General features: G+C 42.9%; 1 protein-coding gene across 5 annotated transcripts in view; it reads right to left on the bottom strand.

Annotated features, from left to right (window-relative positions):
• The window catches only part of ARFIP1 (ADP ribosylation factor interacting protein 1), a 125,530-nt gene that overhangs the window by 82,920 nt on the left and 24,174 nt on the right, over positions 1-18,436 (bottom strand). For 3 of the 5 annotated variants that reach the window (XM_040966936.1, XM_040966939.1, XM_040966937.1), the window contains exon 2: positions 193-294. In XM_040966936.1, coding sequence (XP_040822870.1) covers positions 193-285 — 93 coding nt within the window. In that variant the 5' untranslated portion in view covers positions 286-294. Of the gene's footprint in view, positions 1-192; positions 295-3,581; positions 4,485-18,436 lie in introns of those variants that run through there. The other 2 variants (XM_040966938.1, XM_040966940.1) reach the window with 2 other exon arrangements.

The raw sequence follows: 18,436 nt of genomic DNA, 5'->3' as shown, positions 1-18,436 counted from the left end.
GAGCCTAACCTGAACAAAACACTAACATGGCTGGCCTGGTCACCCCCACATAATGCTACATGCTTGAAGGAAGCCAGTTCAAGGAAACATCCCCTTACACTGAATACTGTCCATTTCTTTCCTCTCAATATTTAAAGAGATATCATGGTTTACCATGATTCTTTGACTTAAGAGAAAGAAAGCCATGCTTACCCTATTAAAGCCATGATCATGGGCGTCATCAACTTCCCCGTTGCTGGTCACGGGAATTTCTGCTGCTGAATTTTTGGGAGATTCCTGAGCCATAGTAGACTCCTAGTGGGAGAACAGGAAGGCAGGAAAAAAAAAAAAGGCACATTAACATGAGATCACAAAAGGCACTTTCACTAGCCATTATTTTAACTTTTAGAATAATTACAATTTACCTAGTAATTATATACTAAACATGATACAAATAAAAATTTAAAAATGCATCTAGCTGCTTTCATCATACTTAATCTAAATTTCTTGATTAAAAATTATAAGCCCTGGGGGACACTATGCTTGTCTCTTAACTAGTGTTCTCATACCACCATTTAACAAAGATTACAGAAGTTCAGGCTTGACTGGTAAACACCAGCATTATAATGCTGAAGTAAATCCTGGCTTCTAGAAGGTAGGCTCTCAACTGAAGGGGCTTCGTTGAGAAAACATTTTATTTGTTAAAAAAAATCTCTGTATTAGAATTAAGCTTTATACTCTGGCTTTACTGTACTTAAAGTAAAATAGTTTTACAGCATTACTTAATGCCATAAGCACCAAAAGTGTGCATTTCTTTCAGAAAGTAAATATGATTAATAACAGCAATAATTATAGAAGGTAAAAATTGTGCTAGCTATGTGCAATTTTCTAAGTTTGAAATGTGAAGTTAAAAAGGAATTTCACATACTTCAAGTATTTTAACAAAATCTGTTTTCCCTTACTTTAAGGACTTTAGAGAACCAAGGGTCCTCTCCCTTTCTCCCAAAAGAAGCAGAAGATGATTCAAATACTTGGGCCACTGCTACCTATGTGGGGGACGAAGTTCATGGCTTTGGCCCAGTCCAGCCCCAGTTACTGTGGTCCCTTGGAAGTGAACCCAGCAGCAGATGAAAGACTTCTCTCTCTGCAGCTTGTTTCCATAATATATCTTTAAAGAGAAACTATAATACACTTTCACACCCTAAACACTTTTTTTTAAATCTTTGTTTATTTACTTGAAAGTTACAGAAGAAGTATGAGTCATGACTTTAAAATCATTACATAGTAATAGGAAGAAATCTTTTTATGAAAGCAGGATCTCACATCTACTTCTGTACTCCATCTGTCACAATTATCACTTTGATAAAAGTATATGAAAAAATATGGCTTGGGCCCAGCGGCGTGGCCTACTGGCTGAAGTCCTCGTCTTGAACACGCCAGGATCCCATGTGGGCACCGGTTCTAATCCCGGAAGCTCCACTTCCCATCCAGCTCCCTGCCTGTGGCCTGGGAAAGCAGCCAAGGACGGCCCAAAGCTTTGGGACCCTGCACCTGTGTGGGAGACCCGGAAGAGGTTCCTGGATTCTGGCTTCGGATCGGCATAGCATAGGCCGTTGCGTTCACTTGGGAAGTGAATCATCGGATGGAAGATCTTCCTCTCTGTCTCTCCTCCTCTGTCTCTCCTCCTCTCTGTATATCTGACTTTTCAATAAATAAATAAATCTTAAAAAAAAAATCTGGCTTACGTGGTTATTGCTTTTTCATTTTCATTTTGTGTACTTTGATACTACACAGAAACTTGATCAGCAATACTTGTTAAAAATTTAATCACAATGTTGAATGTAAAACCATATGCCTGAATTTTTCCTATACTGTTATATTAAAATCCATTGATCATCTTTGTTCTCTGAGTGACTCTTCCACATGTGTATGATTTGAAAACAATAGGCACTGGACACTTAAAAAACACTTCTGCGGTGGTTTATGCTGATCTTCCATGCTTTGGAAGCTCATTTCTACTTCTATATTATATAGTATTTAAAAAGTACCATTTGTGGAGCTGGCATTGACTAATCTGTAAATCTGCCTTTCTAATAAAAATAAATATTTTTTTTAAAAAAGTACCATTTGTTATATTTGGTTTCAATCATAAAAGTATTTAAGGAACTGAAAGCCATACAAAAATTTCCCCCACTTAGTTTATGCTAAAAATATTGAATTTAATCACTAGCAACTAACACTGCCAGTTATCTTACTTGAAGGAAGAGGATTTCCAAATACGTCCTAAACATAAGCACAATGTGCCTGTCACTATCCACACTAAAAAGTCACATCTCTTTAAAAAGGAGGGTCCTCCAGCTAGTCTGACTACAATTCAATCACACACAGACTTTTCCTCAAGACAACCACTGGCCCTCTGGCAAGCTGAATGCTTTATGCACACCTTTACTGTGTCACACACAACATTCAAAAGGCTCAAATCTTTCAATGCTTTATCAAAGACAGTAGGTGAAACTTTTTCCTTTGCACATTCATGTCGGCAAAAGAATATGACTACCTCAGACACTAGCAATTTCACCCACTGGGTCTTGGGGTTCATCGGTGCAAGTTAAGACAACCACAAAAATGCAATAATTTCTTAGCTGTGCTGAAAACAGCTCTGGCCTTGAAGATTCTCGAAAAGCTTCTTGGGGTCTCCTGAGGAAGCCCACACCGTGCAATTTACCAAATTGCTTGGTAAATGTGAGGGACTCTACTATATTCACAGAGTATAAAACGAAGGCAGCTGATGCTTCGGTGTGACACTCCGGGGCTCAGCTTGGAGACACACAGGATTCCTCAGTAAGGACACAGAGTAGCAGGGTCCTGCCTCACTTGCTTTAGGATTCTTTAGAATCAAATTTACTCAAATAGTTGGACTGCATATATCCTAAAGTCTTTCTAGACCAGATTTCTATTGCTGGGTGGTTCTATAATCATCCAAATCCCATAAATTCTAATTTATATTACACTTGTACTCCTTACATAAACCTCTTTATCAGGTCGCTTTTTACACATAACGACTATCCTGACACAAAAAGGAGCAGACTATTTGTCTGTATTTTCATCCACAGGGCAATAGTAGAGGATCAGAGTACTAGATAATGCGTCACTACATTGAGATTTTTGTCTCCTATAACGGAAGGTATTTGGTGACAGAAACAGTCACCATGTGCGTCCTGAGGACAGCATGGGTTTTGGCAACCAAGTTTTTAGTGAATGCTTACTGGGCATGAGCTACACCACAATTCTGATCACAATCACTGAGTTGTAGGAACATTTGTTGCCCATTTGTGTTCCACACCCACTCTGTTCCTTGTTCTGTTTCTGTAGTAATGACTCAATTGCTGCTTCTTACGGGTATCACTACCGTAAAATAAGGGTAGAAAACAGCTGAGATAACAATAACACGAGGATTACTGGATATTTCAAAGCCAGTACGCCTAAATTAGCTTGAGACAGTTAAAAAGACTATGTTACCTTAAAATCTTAAGCATTTGGTGAGATCAATGAGGAAAGAAAGTCATCAACAATGCCAATATGGCCTTTCTCAGAAATCTTACCTCTATGCATTCTTTAATTTCTTATAAAAATACTGGCTTGAAAAATGCCATGTAAATATCCCAGAGCTCAAAGATTTCAAGTTAGTGAGGGAACTAGTAATCATTTTATGCAAGTCTTGAAAACTAAAAAAAAGAAAAAAAAATATTCTACTAGTTCAAGAAGGTAAAATAAAAACACAGTGCTGGACTGGGTCTGTAAGGAAGTCTCCAAGACAGAAGCCTGCAGCAAAGGGAGGCTGTGCAGCAAAGAAGGTGAAGGAAGCGGGACTGCGCAGAGCTCCAACGCTGTTCTTGCATGACAGTCCTTGGCCAATCCCTTCCGAAATCTCCTAAACTGAGGCAAGGGGCTCACTCAGGCCAGCAACATCAAAACCCCAACATGTGTGCCCTTGCTCATCAGCCATAAGGCATCTGCTAGGTGGGAATGTAAGAATCACAGACACAGCAACTCCCTCTCTGGCTTAGGCAATTCCTGGGGAGACTCAGCTCTGAGCCTTCAGTAAGCAGTACACCAGGCCCAGATCTTAATCTTTTCCCCAAATTAACTCAAATGCATCAGAGACTCCTGTGCAAAATCACAGGAAAAAAACGTAAATGGCCCTGGGCAGGGGAGAACTGAGATGCCCCACCGAAGCAGCAATCCTTGAAAGTCATCAACAAGCTGGGTTTCAATTGTCTACTCTTTCTGTAAAAAACAATTTTAAGAGAACAACAAGATAAGCCACAGATTAGAGACAATATTTGCTAAAACAGTGCTACCCAAAATCTATTATGAACTCCTAATACTCAACAAGAAGACAACCCAATTAAGAAGTGGGCAAATTCCCAAATACACATTTCATCAAATGACTGACAGGGCAAGTTAAGATGCTAAACCACATGTAACACTAGAGAACTGCAAATGAATGAGGGAGTTAGATAGCTGGAGCAACTGCTGAGGTGTTGCTCTGGGCATCTACATCCCCCAGAAGAGTCCCAGGTTCAAGTCTGAGCCCCTCTACTTCTAATCACACAGCCTGGAAGAAAGCAGGTGATAGCTCAAGTACTTAGGTTCCGGCCTCCCACAGGAGAGACCCAGAGGGAATCACGGTTCCTGACTTTGGTCTAACCAGCTATGGCTAATACAAGCATTTGGGGAGTGCACCAACAAGATGCAAGGTTCTGCCTCCCTCCTTCCCTCCCCCTCTCTTTCTTTCTTTCTTCTTCTTCTTTTTTTTTTTTAATTTCTCTGGCTTGCTGCCTTTCAATAGGATAAAACAAAAACAATGAGAAATCACCCTGCAAGTACTGGAATAGACAAAATCCAACATACTGACACTAAACACTGCAGAATATGTGAAGCAAGAGGAACATTCATTCACCACTAACAGGAGTGCAAAACGGTACAGCTACTTTGGAAGACATTTCAGCAGTTTCTTACACACTCAACACACAGTAAAGAAACTGTGCTCCTTGGTATTTACCCAAATGAATTAAAAAACTACCCACACAAAGATGTGCACAAAGATGTTGATAGCAGCATTATTTTTAATTGTCAAAATCTGGGGATAATCAGAATGTCCCTCGGCAAGCAATTAGAATTCAGCACTAAAAATAAAAGAGTCATTAGAACTGGCATTGTGATGGACAGGGTTAAACGGCTGCCTGTGACACCAGCATCCCACATGCGTACAGTTCAAAACCTGACTGCTCAACCTCGGATACGGCGCCCCACTAACAGAGAGATGGTCCACGCTCCTGGGTCTCTGCACCCTAGGCCTCTGCCTCTTTTATGACGAACTACTGTTGTCTAAACTATTGACACTCACTGTCTCTAAACTTTCCTTCAACTGCTCTGCACCCTGAGACCCAAAGGAATCTCCAGGCTCCCGACTTCGGCATGGCACAGCCCTGACCATTATGCTCATTTGAGGAGTTAACCAGTGGATGGAAGATCTCTGTCTATCTTTCCCCCTCTGTGTAACTCTGCCTTTCAAAAAAGTAAACCTCTTTTCAAAAAATAAAGATGCTATCAACTCACAAAGAGACAAGAGAATTTAAATACGTTACTAGATGAAAGAAGTTAATCTGAAAAAACCCACCCCATAGATGATTCTAACTATAGGATATTCCAGAAAAGGAAGAATTATGGAGACAGTGAAAACATCAGTGGTGGCCAGAGCTCAGCAGAGAGGGAGGGACAAATGTGCTGAGTATTATTGAGCATTTTCAGGGCAGAAAAATGACTTCCTGTAGTAATACCATGGCTGATGCTCATCATTATATGTTTGTCAAAACTCCATAAATGTCCACGAGTGAGCCCTAATGCAAAATATGGACTCTGGGTACCAATGATGTGTGGATGTAGGTTTATCAATTCCTTTATTTTTTTTTAAGATTTATTTACTTTTATTGGAAAGTCAGATATACAGAAAGAAGAGACAGAAAGGAAGATCCTCCATCTGTTGCAAAGGCGGGAGCTGAGCCAATCCAAAGCCAGGAGCCAGGAACTTCCTCCAGATCTCCCATGCAGGTGCAGGTCCCAAGGCTTTGGGCCATCCTCGACTGCTTTCCCAGGACACAAGCAGGGAGATGGATGGGAAGCAGGGCTGCCGGGATTACAACTGGCACCCAAAAGGGATCCCAGAGTATTCAAGAGATCAAGGTGAGGACCTCAGCTGCTAGGCCACAGCACCGGGTCCAGGTTTATCAATTCTAACAAATGTGTGACTCTGGGCAGGAGAGTCCATGGAGGCGAAGGCTTGCCCCCACATGTAGGATCAGGAAGCAGGTGGAAACTGTGTACTTCTCCCCATAACTCGGCCAAGAAACTGAAAACAAAAGTTTAATAAGAAGCAGTAATTCTATCTTAGACCTGCTGCTTGTAAATTATGATTATATGAAAGATCCCTATTCTTGGATTTTTTGTGGTACTATGCTAAAAAATACATACCACAGTAGTTAATATCTCAGCCACTTCTGTGTGTACAATTCAGTAATATTACATACATTCACATTTTGACAACCAAGCTGAAGAATTTTGTATCTTGCAAACCTGAAATGCTATACCCATTAAACAATATCTCCTTATTCCACCCCCAGCACCTATCAACCTCTGTTCAACTTCGGTTTTATGTATCTGACCAAACATCTCATATAAGAATTATACAGTACTTGGCCTTTTGTGACTAACTTATTTCACTTAACAAGTCTTCAAGGTTCACCCATGCTGTAGAATATGTTGGAATTTTCTTGCTTTCTAAGGCTGAACAAAATTTCATTTAAAACATCACTAAAGATGTTCGCAGGGTGGGGACGCGGGAGCAGAGCTGGAGCTGTACTCCTGCGGCCAAGGTCTGACAAATGTTTAAGAAGTTTTTTCCTCTTGGACCCGGTATTGGTTGAATGAATGCCACGGAAACTGAACGAAAGGGGGCATTATGTCCCCAGAAAAATCTCAAGGAAAAGCAGTGCAGGCAACAGCAGTAGCTGTTGGATCAGGCTCCAAAGGAAAGGGTGGAGACTGAACCAGTTAATGTGCAAGTTGGAGATAAAGTCCTTCTCCCAGAATAGGGAGGCACCAAAGTAGCTCTGGATGACAAGCATTCTTTTCTAGTTAGAGATAGTGACATTGTTGGAAGATATGCAGATTGAAATCTATTGAAATGGCAACACATGGAGCTTTCATGAAAATAATTTCCATGCCTCTTCTATAATAAACAAATGCTGTCTGAACTACTGACACTCACTGTCTCTAAACTTTCATTCACCTGCTCCAGTGGAAACATTTCCGAAAAAAATATATAAACAAACAAAAATGTTCACAAAACAGAATTACAAGATAAACTTGAGGCAAAAAAAAAAAAAATAGAAAAAGAAAAATCCACACACAGAGGTCTCCTCAAAAGAGTTTATGGAAAAGAATATTATTTAAAAACCATGCATGGATTTAAAACTCTTTTTGTAGCAACATAAACTTTGCTGTAATCCCACCTGTACACCAACCTTCTGAAGTACTGTGGCATGAATACCCCACACACACGCACGCCTATGCACACACGCACACACACTCTCCTTCAGCGCCTCACTGAAGCACACGGAGTTGCTTCCTCCTCCTGACTATTGTGAATAACGCTGCTCTAAACACACGGTGCAGATGTCTGCGCAGGATCCTGCTTTCAAATCTTTCGGATATATACCCAGATGCAGAATTACTAAATCGTATTCTATTTTTAATTTTCTCAGGAGGTACCATACTGTTTTCACAGTGGCTATACCATTTCACATACCCATCAGCAGTATACAAAAGTTCCAATTTTTTCACATCTTACCCAACACTTGTTACTTATTGTGTGTGTGTGTTGTAGTAGCCATCAAAAGGGTGTGAGATAATATCTTCTGCAGATTTTTAAAGTTCACTTATACTAACAGGAGATCAAGAGAGAAAAACAGAAATCAAATTATTGTTTAATTTCCCCAAATGTCCGTGACAATGGAGCTGGCCATGTGAAACCCAGGAGTCAGGAACAACACTTAAACCTCGCAAGCTGTAATTGGCAGGAAGCTGGACGGGAAGCAGAGGCAGGACTCAGACGCAGGCATTCTAGTACAGGACGTGGGTAGCCCACGCTTCCGCTTAACCAACTGCAACATGAAGCCCAACCTGCACTGCGGTTTTGGTTTGCCCTACCCAAATGGTGAAGAGATACTAAACACTTTTTTCATGTTTTTTTGGGTAATGGTTATATTAGCTTCACAGAATTATCTATCCAAGTCCTTTGCTCATTTAAAAAAATGCTCTGTCATTGAGTTATGAGGACTTTGGAAGTGTCAGATACTAACTTCATACCACTTAACACAGACTGCACTTCTACTTTACTGTGCCCCTTTGATGCATGCAAGTTTTTAACTTTTGATGTAATCCAATCTGTTTTTACTTTTGTTGACTGTGGTTCTAATATTACATCCAGGAAATTGCTGCCAAATCCCAAGTCATTAAGCTTTCCCCTTGAGCTGATTTTTTATTTCAGGTGTAAGTGAGAAGTCCAACTCCATTCTTCTACACAGGGACACACAGCTTATCCAATAGCACTTGCTGAAGCGACCATCGTTTGTCCGTGGAATGATCTGGGAATGTTCAAGTCTTTCAGACTTCAGATTCCTCACCGCCACAGTGTCCTTATGCAGCCTCCAGATGACGCATGCCCACTGTAGTTACATTTATGTCATTTACACAGACATTAGCAGCTTACCATTAATCCAGTCAGGACGACTAAGGTCTAGCTACACAAATAGTCACTGCCCTTTTAATAGTAAGATTATGTTCTTACTGTTTTCCTCCTAGAGACAGCTGGTGGGGCAACAGGCAGACAACATATGTATGTGACTGACCACGCAATATGCATGGGGAAAACAGAAATACAAATCAGTCTTAGCTCCTAGGGACCTAAAAGTACACCAGGGGATTAAAAAGAATTATAATAGGGCTGGCACGATAGTGTAGTGGTTAAAGTCCTCACCTTGCACGCCTGGGATTCCATACGAGCATTGGTTCTAATCCTGGCAGCCCCACTTTGCATCCAGCTCCCTGCTTGTGGCCTGGGAAAGCAGTTGAGGGTGGCCTAAAGCCTTGGGACCCTGCACCCATGTGAGAGACCCAGACGAAGTTCCTGGCTCCTGGCTTTGGATTGGCTCAGCTCTAGCCGTTGTGGCCACTTAGGGGATCAATCATCAGACAGAAGATCTTCCTCTCTGTCTCTCCTCCTCTCTGTATATCTGACTTTCCAATAAAAATAAATAAATCTTAAAAAATAATTATGATACAGTGTGATGAACACAAAGAACCCATTTTCAGAGGTGACATGTATACTACGTCTTATAGGATGACAGCAACACAATAAAGCAGAGAATTTCAATAGTAGGAAAAATAAGACTACTACAGAAAAAAAAAGTGTAGTGTATTCTGGAAAGCCAAAGTAAAGAACCTGTTTAGAATAGTGAACTCTGGGCCCAGCGCCGTGGCCTAGCAGCTAAAGTCCTCACCTGGAACGCCCCGGGATCCCATTGGGCGCCGGTTCTAATCCCGGCAGCTCCACTTCCCACCCTGCTTCCTGCTTGTGGCCTGGGAAGGCTGTCAAGGACGGCCCAAAGCCTTGGGACCCTGTACCCACGTGGGACACCCGGAAGAGGTTCCTGGCTCCCGGCTTCGGATTGGCACAGCACTGGCCATTGCAGCTCACTTGGGGAGTGAATCATCGGTCGGAAGATCTTCCTCTCTGTCTCTCCTCCTTTCTGTATATCTGAGTTTGCAATAAAAAATAAATAAATCTTAAAAAAAAAAAAAAAGAATAGTGAACTCTGTGATGTCATCCACTCCCACTTGAATCTCCCATCCCTCCTCACAGAGCCCAATGTCACCAGAACAACAGCCAGGAGCCCTGAGTGGTTTACAGAAACAGAAGAACAATAAACTCCCTCTGAGACCAGGGAGAGGGTCTTTTTCTGGTCCTTACTAGTTCCAATACTGGATCGCCACCTTCTCTTGCAATGACCATCAGCGTCGTCCTGGAACTCCCCCCCCAAAACAAAACAAAACCAACAAACAACAACAAAAAATTAGAATAGACAGAGAACAACAAGGAAAGCTTAGAACTAGACAAGAAACAATCAGTGGGGACTCACCCATACCTTACTAGGTAGGACACAAAAATAATCTACTCCTAACTAGGGTATGGAGGATTTCTCTGCACACCCCTCCCAACAGTGTTCTATGCCTCAACGGGCGTCACATGCCTTGCTAAAGGTATAAGCCAGTTTAGACTATCCTAAAATCTGCTAAGTTCTGTAAAAAGTATGCTTCAACACAATAAACTGCTAAATACTAAAATAAAAATAGACATGAGACAGCTGAATAGTATCCTAGATAGATAGAAGCCAGTTGTATATGAACTATAACTGAAATGTTAATGAAGTAGTCACAGAATGTGGTTAGGAACTCGCATTGTCTCAGTCACTCAATACAATGTTAATTAACCCCATATTGTTGGAAACTGTTGTTGATGTTATGTTATGGCTTTTAATTGGTCGCAACGATATTCTGCCAGCTATGTCTTCAGACCAGAGTTGGTCTCCTCAAGAAACTGTTGAATTCAGCTGGGCAATAAGATACTAGACTCTATGCATGGCACATGCTGGCAATGAAAGAAACAAGACTGGATTTGAACTGTAATACCGCAATAAGGTGAAGCAATCCACCATGAGGGGAGGGCACGGAGAGGGGATGCGGGAACATCAGAGCCTAAAAAAGGTTGTTACAAAATGAAAAGCAATAAAAAATACATATATTTTAAAAAAAGAATAGTGAACTCTCTTTCATACATCCATTAATTAGACTAATCTAGAGTTCCATAATGTGCTAGGCACATTTTTAGATGCATAGGATAACGAACACAACAGAAATACCTTCTCTTCATTTAGCTCTTCTAGTTAGAAGACAAATATACATGGCATATAATCATAAATGCTTATTGCAGGGCTGGGCTACAGTACAGCCAGTTAAGCCTCTGATTGCTATGCCAGCATCTTATATCAGAAGGCAGATTCAAGCCTTGCCTGAGGAAATGTTTGGACCCCTATCGTTCATGTGGGAGTGAACAGCGCAGGCTAGAGATGATGCTGGCTTGGAGTAGGATAACAATGATTGAGGAACAGCTGGAAAGAAAAGGGAAATACCAAGAGTTCAGGTGAGGACCTTTGAGGTCTGTAAGTCTATTACACATCCAAGCAGAGACGGTAAGAGAGAATTGGATATGTAACCCCAACACCCTGAGAAAAAGGTTTAAGCTAGGAATAAGAAATTCAGAAGACATCACTATATAGATGATATTTTAATCTCATCGACTAGATGAGATCACTTAACAAGCGTCAACAAACTTCCTATGACACAACAAACAGCAATATCTTATTTCTATGGACCAATGACCTTTTTTGGTAACTTATCAACTTTTCTGATTAATCCCAAAGCAGCCATAAATACATAAATAAACGGGCACAGACTTGGTGTGATCCCTGTTCAGTAGAGACTGAAGACAGGGGTCTGAAAACAGCTCTGGCACACCGCAGGACCTGACACAGGGGAAACAGCTGAGGAAACTTGAGGGAGGAGGAGACTCAAAACGGGAGGCTTCGGCTGGGATAAGCAACCATATCCACTGGTGCATGCATGAGCCAGGGTAGGCTGGTCACGCTTTGCTGCAGCATCAGCTGACAAGTGCTGATATGGGGGCAAATTCTGTCAGGCTAGCCCACAGTACAACCTGGAAAGTGCCAGACCCAGGCCTCGAAGTGGACCTGGCAGGGAAACTATGGGCACCACTCTGATGGGGTGCAGCTCCCACTGGTGAGCCTTTGAACCAGGGCTGGAGGTGGTGTGGGTGGCACCCACCAGCATTAAGTATGGGCTGGAAAGTGGGGTCAGTTTGACTGAGTTAGGCTACAACATCTACTGATGTGCACAATGCCAAATGGGAAGTGGGACAGACTGAACCAGTTTGCTGCACATACCGTCATGCTAAGGAATCATGGCTGGGGGCGACCCTATTAATAATAATCCTGGCTGCTCCACTTCCCTCCTAGCTCCCTGCTTGTGGCCTGAGAAGGCAGCAGAGGGAAAGCAGAGGCAGCCTGGGAAAGCAGTTGAGGACGGCCCAAAGCTTTGGGACCGTGCACCTAAATGGAAACTAAGGTGGGCTATCAGCCAATTGACCTTGAAAGGATTTCCTCATTCTTGAAAAAACAAAATCAACAGCATTTCAGAACTATCAAAGCACTTGAACAGTACTCTCAGATCATGTTCCACATCAGGGACCTGGGACAACACTGGGTGGCCATCTCCCATCTCTGGATACTGATGTGGTTAGGATGATAGGTGTGGCTTCTCCCCTTCTCTCCTTCCTTTCCTCAGATACAAGAAAAAGAAAAAGAAACAATGGTTCCATCCATCTTCTCCTATTCCTTGACCCTTCCCCACCCTAGTCCGTGGTCACAGGCAAACATCCTTCTCAACTATGTAAACATCATCAAAATAAAAATAAAAACAAAAAGCATGGGAAGCTTCTGAAGACAGATTAAAAAAAAAGTTGGAGCAAATTTTTGCTTACAATTCTGAAAGACTAAAAACCTGTTGAATATTACCTCTCCCATGAAGAAGTCTGACTATATTTTAATAAAACAATAACCTTCAAGACGACAGCAACTCCATACAAAAGTGCATGCTCACTTGGAGGAGGACCAGGAGCTATGCAAGTAAGTTCCCATCTTTTTGACTTCCAGCTTAGAGCTAAGTACTATGTTGTGTACCTAGTAGTAGCCAGGGTATCCACGAGGAAAGGTCTTTCTAAGCTGAGGGAAAATTAAGCTAAGAAAAAGTAAAAAGAACTGTGAACTCTGGAAAACAAGGATCCCAAACTCTATTTACATCTCTTCAAATCTTCAATGAACAGACTCAAAGGACTCAATTAAAGACATTAAGATCTGAACTGGGAGTTGAAGCCAGCAATGAGGCACAGAAAGATAGGCCCAATATCGGAATCCCGTGCTGCAGTACCAAGTCCCAGCTCCTCCACTTCTGACTCAGCTGGCTCCTGGCTTGGGCATGGACAGACCTGACTATTGAAACCATTTGGGGAGTGAACAAGTGGATGGAAGATCTCTGTCTCTTTGCCTGTCAAGTAAACAAATACATCTTTAAAAGAAAGACCAGAGTTGCCACTAGCACACTGTGCAATGTAAACCCAGCTAAGAAAATGACCTGCTAAAACAAAGAAAACAACACTCACTGGAGAAAAGTAACAATCTACATCTTCACTTCACTGTATACAGTGTTCAGAATACAACCCCAAATTACTAGACTCATAATGCAGCAAAGTCACACACTGGTGAGAGTGGCAAGAGGCCAACTCTGGAGAAATGTGCTATGCAACATTAAATGGCAGGTGATGTAGGGGACACAAGCAGTAAATGGGTTCATGATGCAGACACAATGGAGAAAATGATGTGCCTTTAACTGGAAAACAGAGGTTTTGAAAATGAGAACTACAATGATACACCAATACTACTTCATGCTATGAGGCAAGTACAGGTTGAGCATTGTTAATCTGAAAATATGAAATCCCAAATCCTCCAAAATCTGGTTTCTGGAGTACTAACATGATGTCATAAGTGGAAAATTCCACACATGGTCTCATGAGATGGTCACAGGATCCACTCCCTCCCTCTGTCTTAAACAGCTGCTGAAATTTTAATAATCTATTCAATATAAGCCAATTCCAAGCTGAATAACGTACAAATGCTAAAGGAAAAAAAAGCATCACGAGACCTTCTATCCATTGGTTCACTTCCCGAATGACATTGGCTGGAGTGAGAGAATCGGAAGCCAACAGCCAGGAACTTCTGGGTCTCCCACATGGGTGGGGCCATCCTCCACTGCTTTCCCAGGCCATCAGCAGGGAGCTGGATTGAAAGTTGGAAGTGGAGAAGGCAGCATGTCCATATGGGATGCTGGCATCATGGGTTGAGAATTACCCTACTATGCCACTGCACTAGTCCCAGGTTCTGTATAGACAGAATGCAGTTCAAAAGCAGAATTGCCTTTGAAACATGAAGAAAAATGTGAAACCAACTATGTGAGCAGAGAGCAGGCATGGGGTACAGTGGTGAAGCTGCTGCTTGGGGCACCTATATCCTGTATCAGAGCACCTGGGCTAAGTTCTAGCTCCCTCCCTGCTGCTTCAGCTTCCTGCTACTGCACACCCTAGGAGGTGACAGATGATAACTCATTTACCCGAGTCCCTGCCACACACCTGAGAGCTAGACTAAGTTCCATGCTCCTGGTTTTGGCCAGACTCAGCCCCAGCTACAAGGGCGTTTGGGCAGTGAATCAGCAGATATAAGATTGATTAATTATTCACTCATTCTCCAACCAAATGGAAATATATATATATTTATATATACATATATGAATATATACATTCATGTGAGTATGTAACCGACCTAAAGAGTTAGTAGATCATACAACTAAAAAGTCAAAGCTGGGAATGCCTACCTGCAGGCTTTCAAGGGTGGGAGCTGGGAATGAATTAATATGGCACTTGCCTAAACAAAGACATATAGTTGTTACCGCATCCCTAAAGGAAACAGCAAGGGCCTCTTAAGTGGCAGCAGAATGAGTCCCAATCCTACCTTACTGGGGAGCTTTTCTTAGTTTTTTATTTTATTTTCAATATTGTTAACATAGTTGAAAGGAATGCATGGCCATATGGGCCTCTGATTAGGATGGGGAGGGTCAGGCATGGAGGAAGGTGGATGGGACACATGTTTCGGTTCTTGTTTTTCCTTCTGTGTCCACAGGAAAGGAGGGGGAGAGGTCAAACTGAATCGGCATCCAGGAATGGGGGACAGTCCTTTGATGACATGGAGAAGAGTGTTCTGGGGGTGCTGAGTGGTTTGGACAGCCCTGAGACGTTGTCAGCTTCACTGCGCCAGGGCTGAAAATATCTTTCCCAGATCTACTGGCTGCCCAAGTCCACCTTAGTGCATCCACAGACCCAGGAACATGCTGGAAAACTTGGCCAGAACTGTCAAACCTGCTCTGTTCTCCTTCCCCTGATGAGGCAGTTGACATCCCCTGTTGGCCTAGAGGCTCTGGCTGGCATGTCCCTGTGCACACCTTGACATGCTGTCACCTGCACAGGCACCAGCAACTGAGAAGGCCCAGTCCCAACACATGCACTCCAAGGTCAGACCACACATACTGTGCTCTTCCCTGTGGCAGAGTCTGAGTACAGTGATTCAAGTCCGGGAGTTCCTCAAGTAACCTTGTCTAGGTTGACTTCAGACATAGATGTGCACCAGCCAGTGCAGGGTCAAGTGCAGTCTATCACCTGCACTAGCCAATGCACATACAGGTGGATGCAGCTTAGTCTCAGCCTTGTATCTCACATGAACCAAAGGGTGCTGTGTCTTAGCCCAGCTAGCCCGCCATAGCTCACAGATAACAGCAGGTGCCAAAACCTAGTCCAAATGACCCAATAGGCCCAGCCCCAGCATTGGTTTATGCATGTGCCAGCCTCTGCTGAGGCCTAGCATGGCACAGCCTACTTATCAGTAGCCCAGCTAGGGAGTCCTTTGAAATTCCCTTACCAGGTCCACTCCCAGCCCTGTGTCTCGCACGTGTCAGGTGCTATAGCCAGTAGCAGATGGCCCACCCCTCGGTAAGGTGTTGCAGCCTGGCTTAACATGGCCCATCCCCTGTCCCGGCTCTTGCTAAGAGTACACCAGCCCAGCCCAGGCCACTTCCAACCCACATGTGAACAGGCAAGTGTTGTAGTTTAACCTAGCCTGGTCAGCACCCTGTCCTGGCTCTTAGTTGTGCCAGTGTGTGCTGTGGACTGACCCTGTCTGGCTCACCCCCAGACCCACCTTACACATTTGTCAAAGGGTGCTGTAACATACCCTGGTCTAGCCTGCACCCAGCCTGCATGAGCTGTGCCTAGTAGGGGAGCCCCAAGTGCCCCTATCATGCCCACTCCCAGCTCCAGATCCCACATGTGCCATCGAGTGCTGCTGCCCAGACTGATGTAGGCAGCCTTCAGTCCAAGAACTCAGCGGTGGGTAGTGCAGCCTAGCATGACTAGCCTGCACCCATTCTGGCTCTCACCAATGAATGCTACAACCTAGACCAGCCAGGTACACCCCCAGACCCAGCTCTCATGTAACCTTGGGTATGTTGCAGCCTCGGCTGGCTTGTCCCACACCCATTCTTGCTCTCATGAGCACCAGTGGGTGCTGGAGCCCAGCCCAGTTTGGCCTGCCTTAGGAGAGCTTTTTATCACTTCATAGAGACCACAATTTATTGATAGGCCCAGTCAGCTTTTAAAATTAATCAGAAAGGGCCCGGCAGCGTGGCTTAGCGGCTAAAGTCCTCGCCTTGAACACGCTGGGATCCCATATGGGCGCCGGTTCTAATCCCGGCAGCCCCACTTCCCATCCAACTCCCTGCCTGTGGCCTGGGAAAGCAGTCAAGGATGGCCCAAAGCCTTGAGACCCTGTATCCGTGTGGGATACCCAGAGGAAGTTCCTGGATCCTGGCTTTGGATCGGCATAGCACCAGCCGTTGCGCTCACTTGGGGAGTGAATCATCTGACGGAAGATCTTCCTCTCTGTCTCTCCTGTCTGTATATCTGACTTTCCAATAAATAAATAAATCATTAAAAAAAATAAAATAGAATTAATCAGAAAGCTCACTAAGTGATTCCAATGTGTAGTCAAGTGAGAATCACTGCTATAAAAATGGCCTAAATGGATAAGATCACCAGCACAAATATCACATTCACATAAAACCTGAAGAATACCAAAGTATTTTTTAAGGTCCTAAGTCTTCTGGTATACTTTGAACCGCAATTTTTGCTACTCTTTAAAACAGTTAACATTACTATTGGGAAGGATCTACAGAACCATTTGTTTCAATCCATTATATGGATTAAAACCATAAGATACCATTATATACCCGTTAGAATATCCAAAGCCAGATGTTAAACCTAAGTTTTAGCAAGTATGCCGAATTAAATTCATACAATACTGGTGTAAGTAAGACAACACATGTCCAGCAAAAGACAGCTACAAGGACATTTCCTGGCAGCCTTAATCACAATAGCCAAAACACGGACATAATCTAAATTTCCACTGAATAAACTGTGATACAGTCATACAATGGACTACTACAAAGAATGGAAGAGAACTGCTGCTAAAAAAACAAGAGAGTGAGAGAAAACCACAACAGATACTATAATGTTCAGCAAACAGAGTCAGAACCAGAGTACACACTGTGTGACTCAACTGAAAATGAGAGCTGCCCGGCGGAGTAGCCTATTGGTGAAAATCCTCTCCTTGAATGCAGTGGGATTCCATATGGGTGCCGGTTCATGTCCCAACGGCCCCACTTCCCATCTATCTCCCTGCTTGAGGCTTAGGAAAGCAGCAGAGAATAGTCTGAGGCCCTGGGACTCTGTACCCACATGGAAGACCCCAAAGACTCCTGGCTCCTGGCTTTGGATCAGTGCAGCTCTAGCTGTTGCGACCATTTGGGGAGTGAATCAATGGATGAAAGCTCTTTCTCTCTGTATATCTGCCTTTCCAATAAAAATCAAAAAAAAAAAAAAAAGAAAGAAAAGAAAAAGAAAATGAGAACAAGGTACGAGGACAGTAAGCAGAAATATGGTTACCTTGGCGGATGCGAAGTCACAACTCTGAGACAGCAAACATTTCTTACATAAACACAAAAAGCAGAAAGCTGCTGTATATATATATGAAATAGATATAAAAATAATATTCACTATATATAAAAATAACTTCTGTAACTAAATAAGAAAGCCCACATTTTCAAAGAGACAAAACTGAAGCACAAAAAGAAGATGCACGTGGCAAGAAGTTCATGAAGAAATGCTCAACATCACTGTCAGGAGAGGCAAATGAAAGCCACAACAAAACAGCATCACATATCCACTGTGACGGCTCAAAGGAAAAGGCCCGATGGGGTGGGCACTTGGTACATTGCTCAAGATGTGTTCTGAGATGCTCACATTCATACTGGAGTACCAGGTTCGAGTCCTGGCTCTGCTCATCTCTGCAGCTTCCTGCTATACTTGCTGAGCCATTCTACATGCAGTCACCGAAGAAATGAAAACAACTGTCTGATTTGTGTTCTGTGTATTCATGGTAGCTTACTCATTAAGAGGAAAAAACTAAGAGGAAAAAAAGTTCACCAGCAGATTAATGAGTAAATAAATTGTGGTTTAATGGATTATTCCACAACAATAAAA

Source organism: Ochotona curzoniae, unplaced genomic scaffold, assembly GCF_017591425.1.
Source record: "Ochotona curzoniae isolate NIBS_2020 unplaced genomic scaffold, NIBS_Ocur_1.0 scaffold_4506, whole genome shotgun sequence".
Lineage (NCBI taxonomy): Eukaryota > Metazoa > Chordata > Mammalia > Lagomorpha > Ochotonidae > Ochotona > Ochotona curzoniae.
Note: the sequence above shows the minus strand (reverse complement) of the source record. Positions and strands in the feature narration are given on the sequence as shown.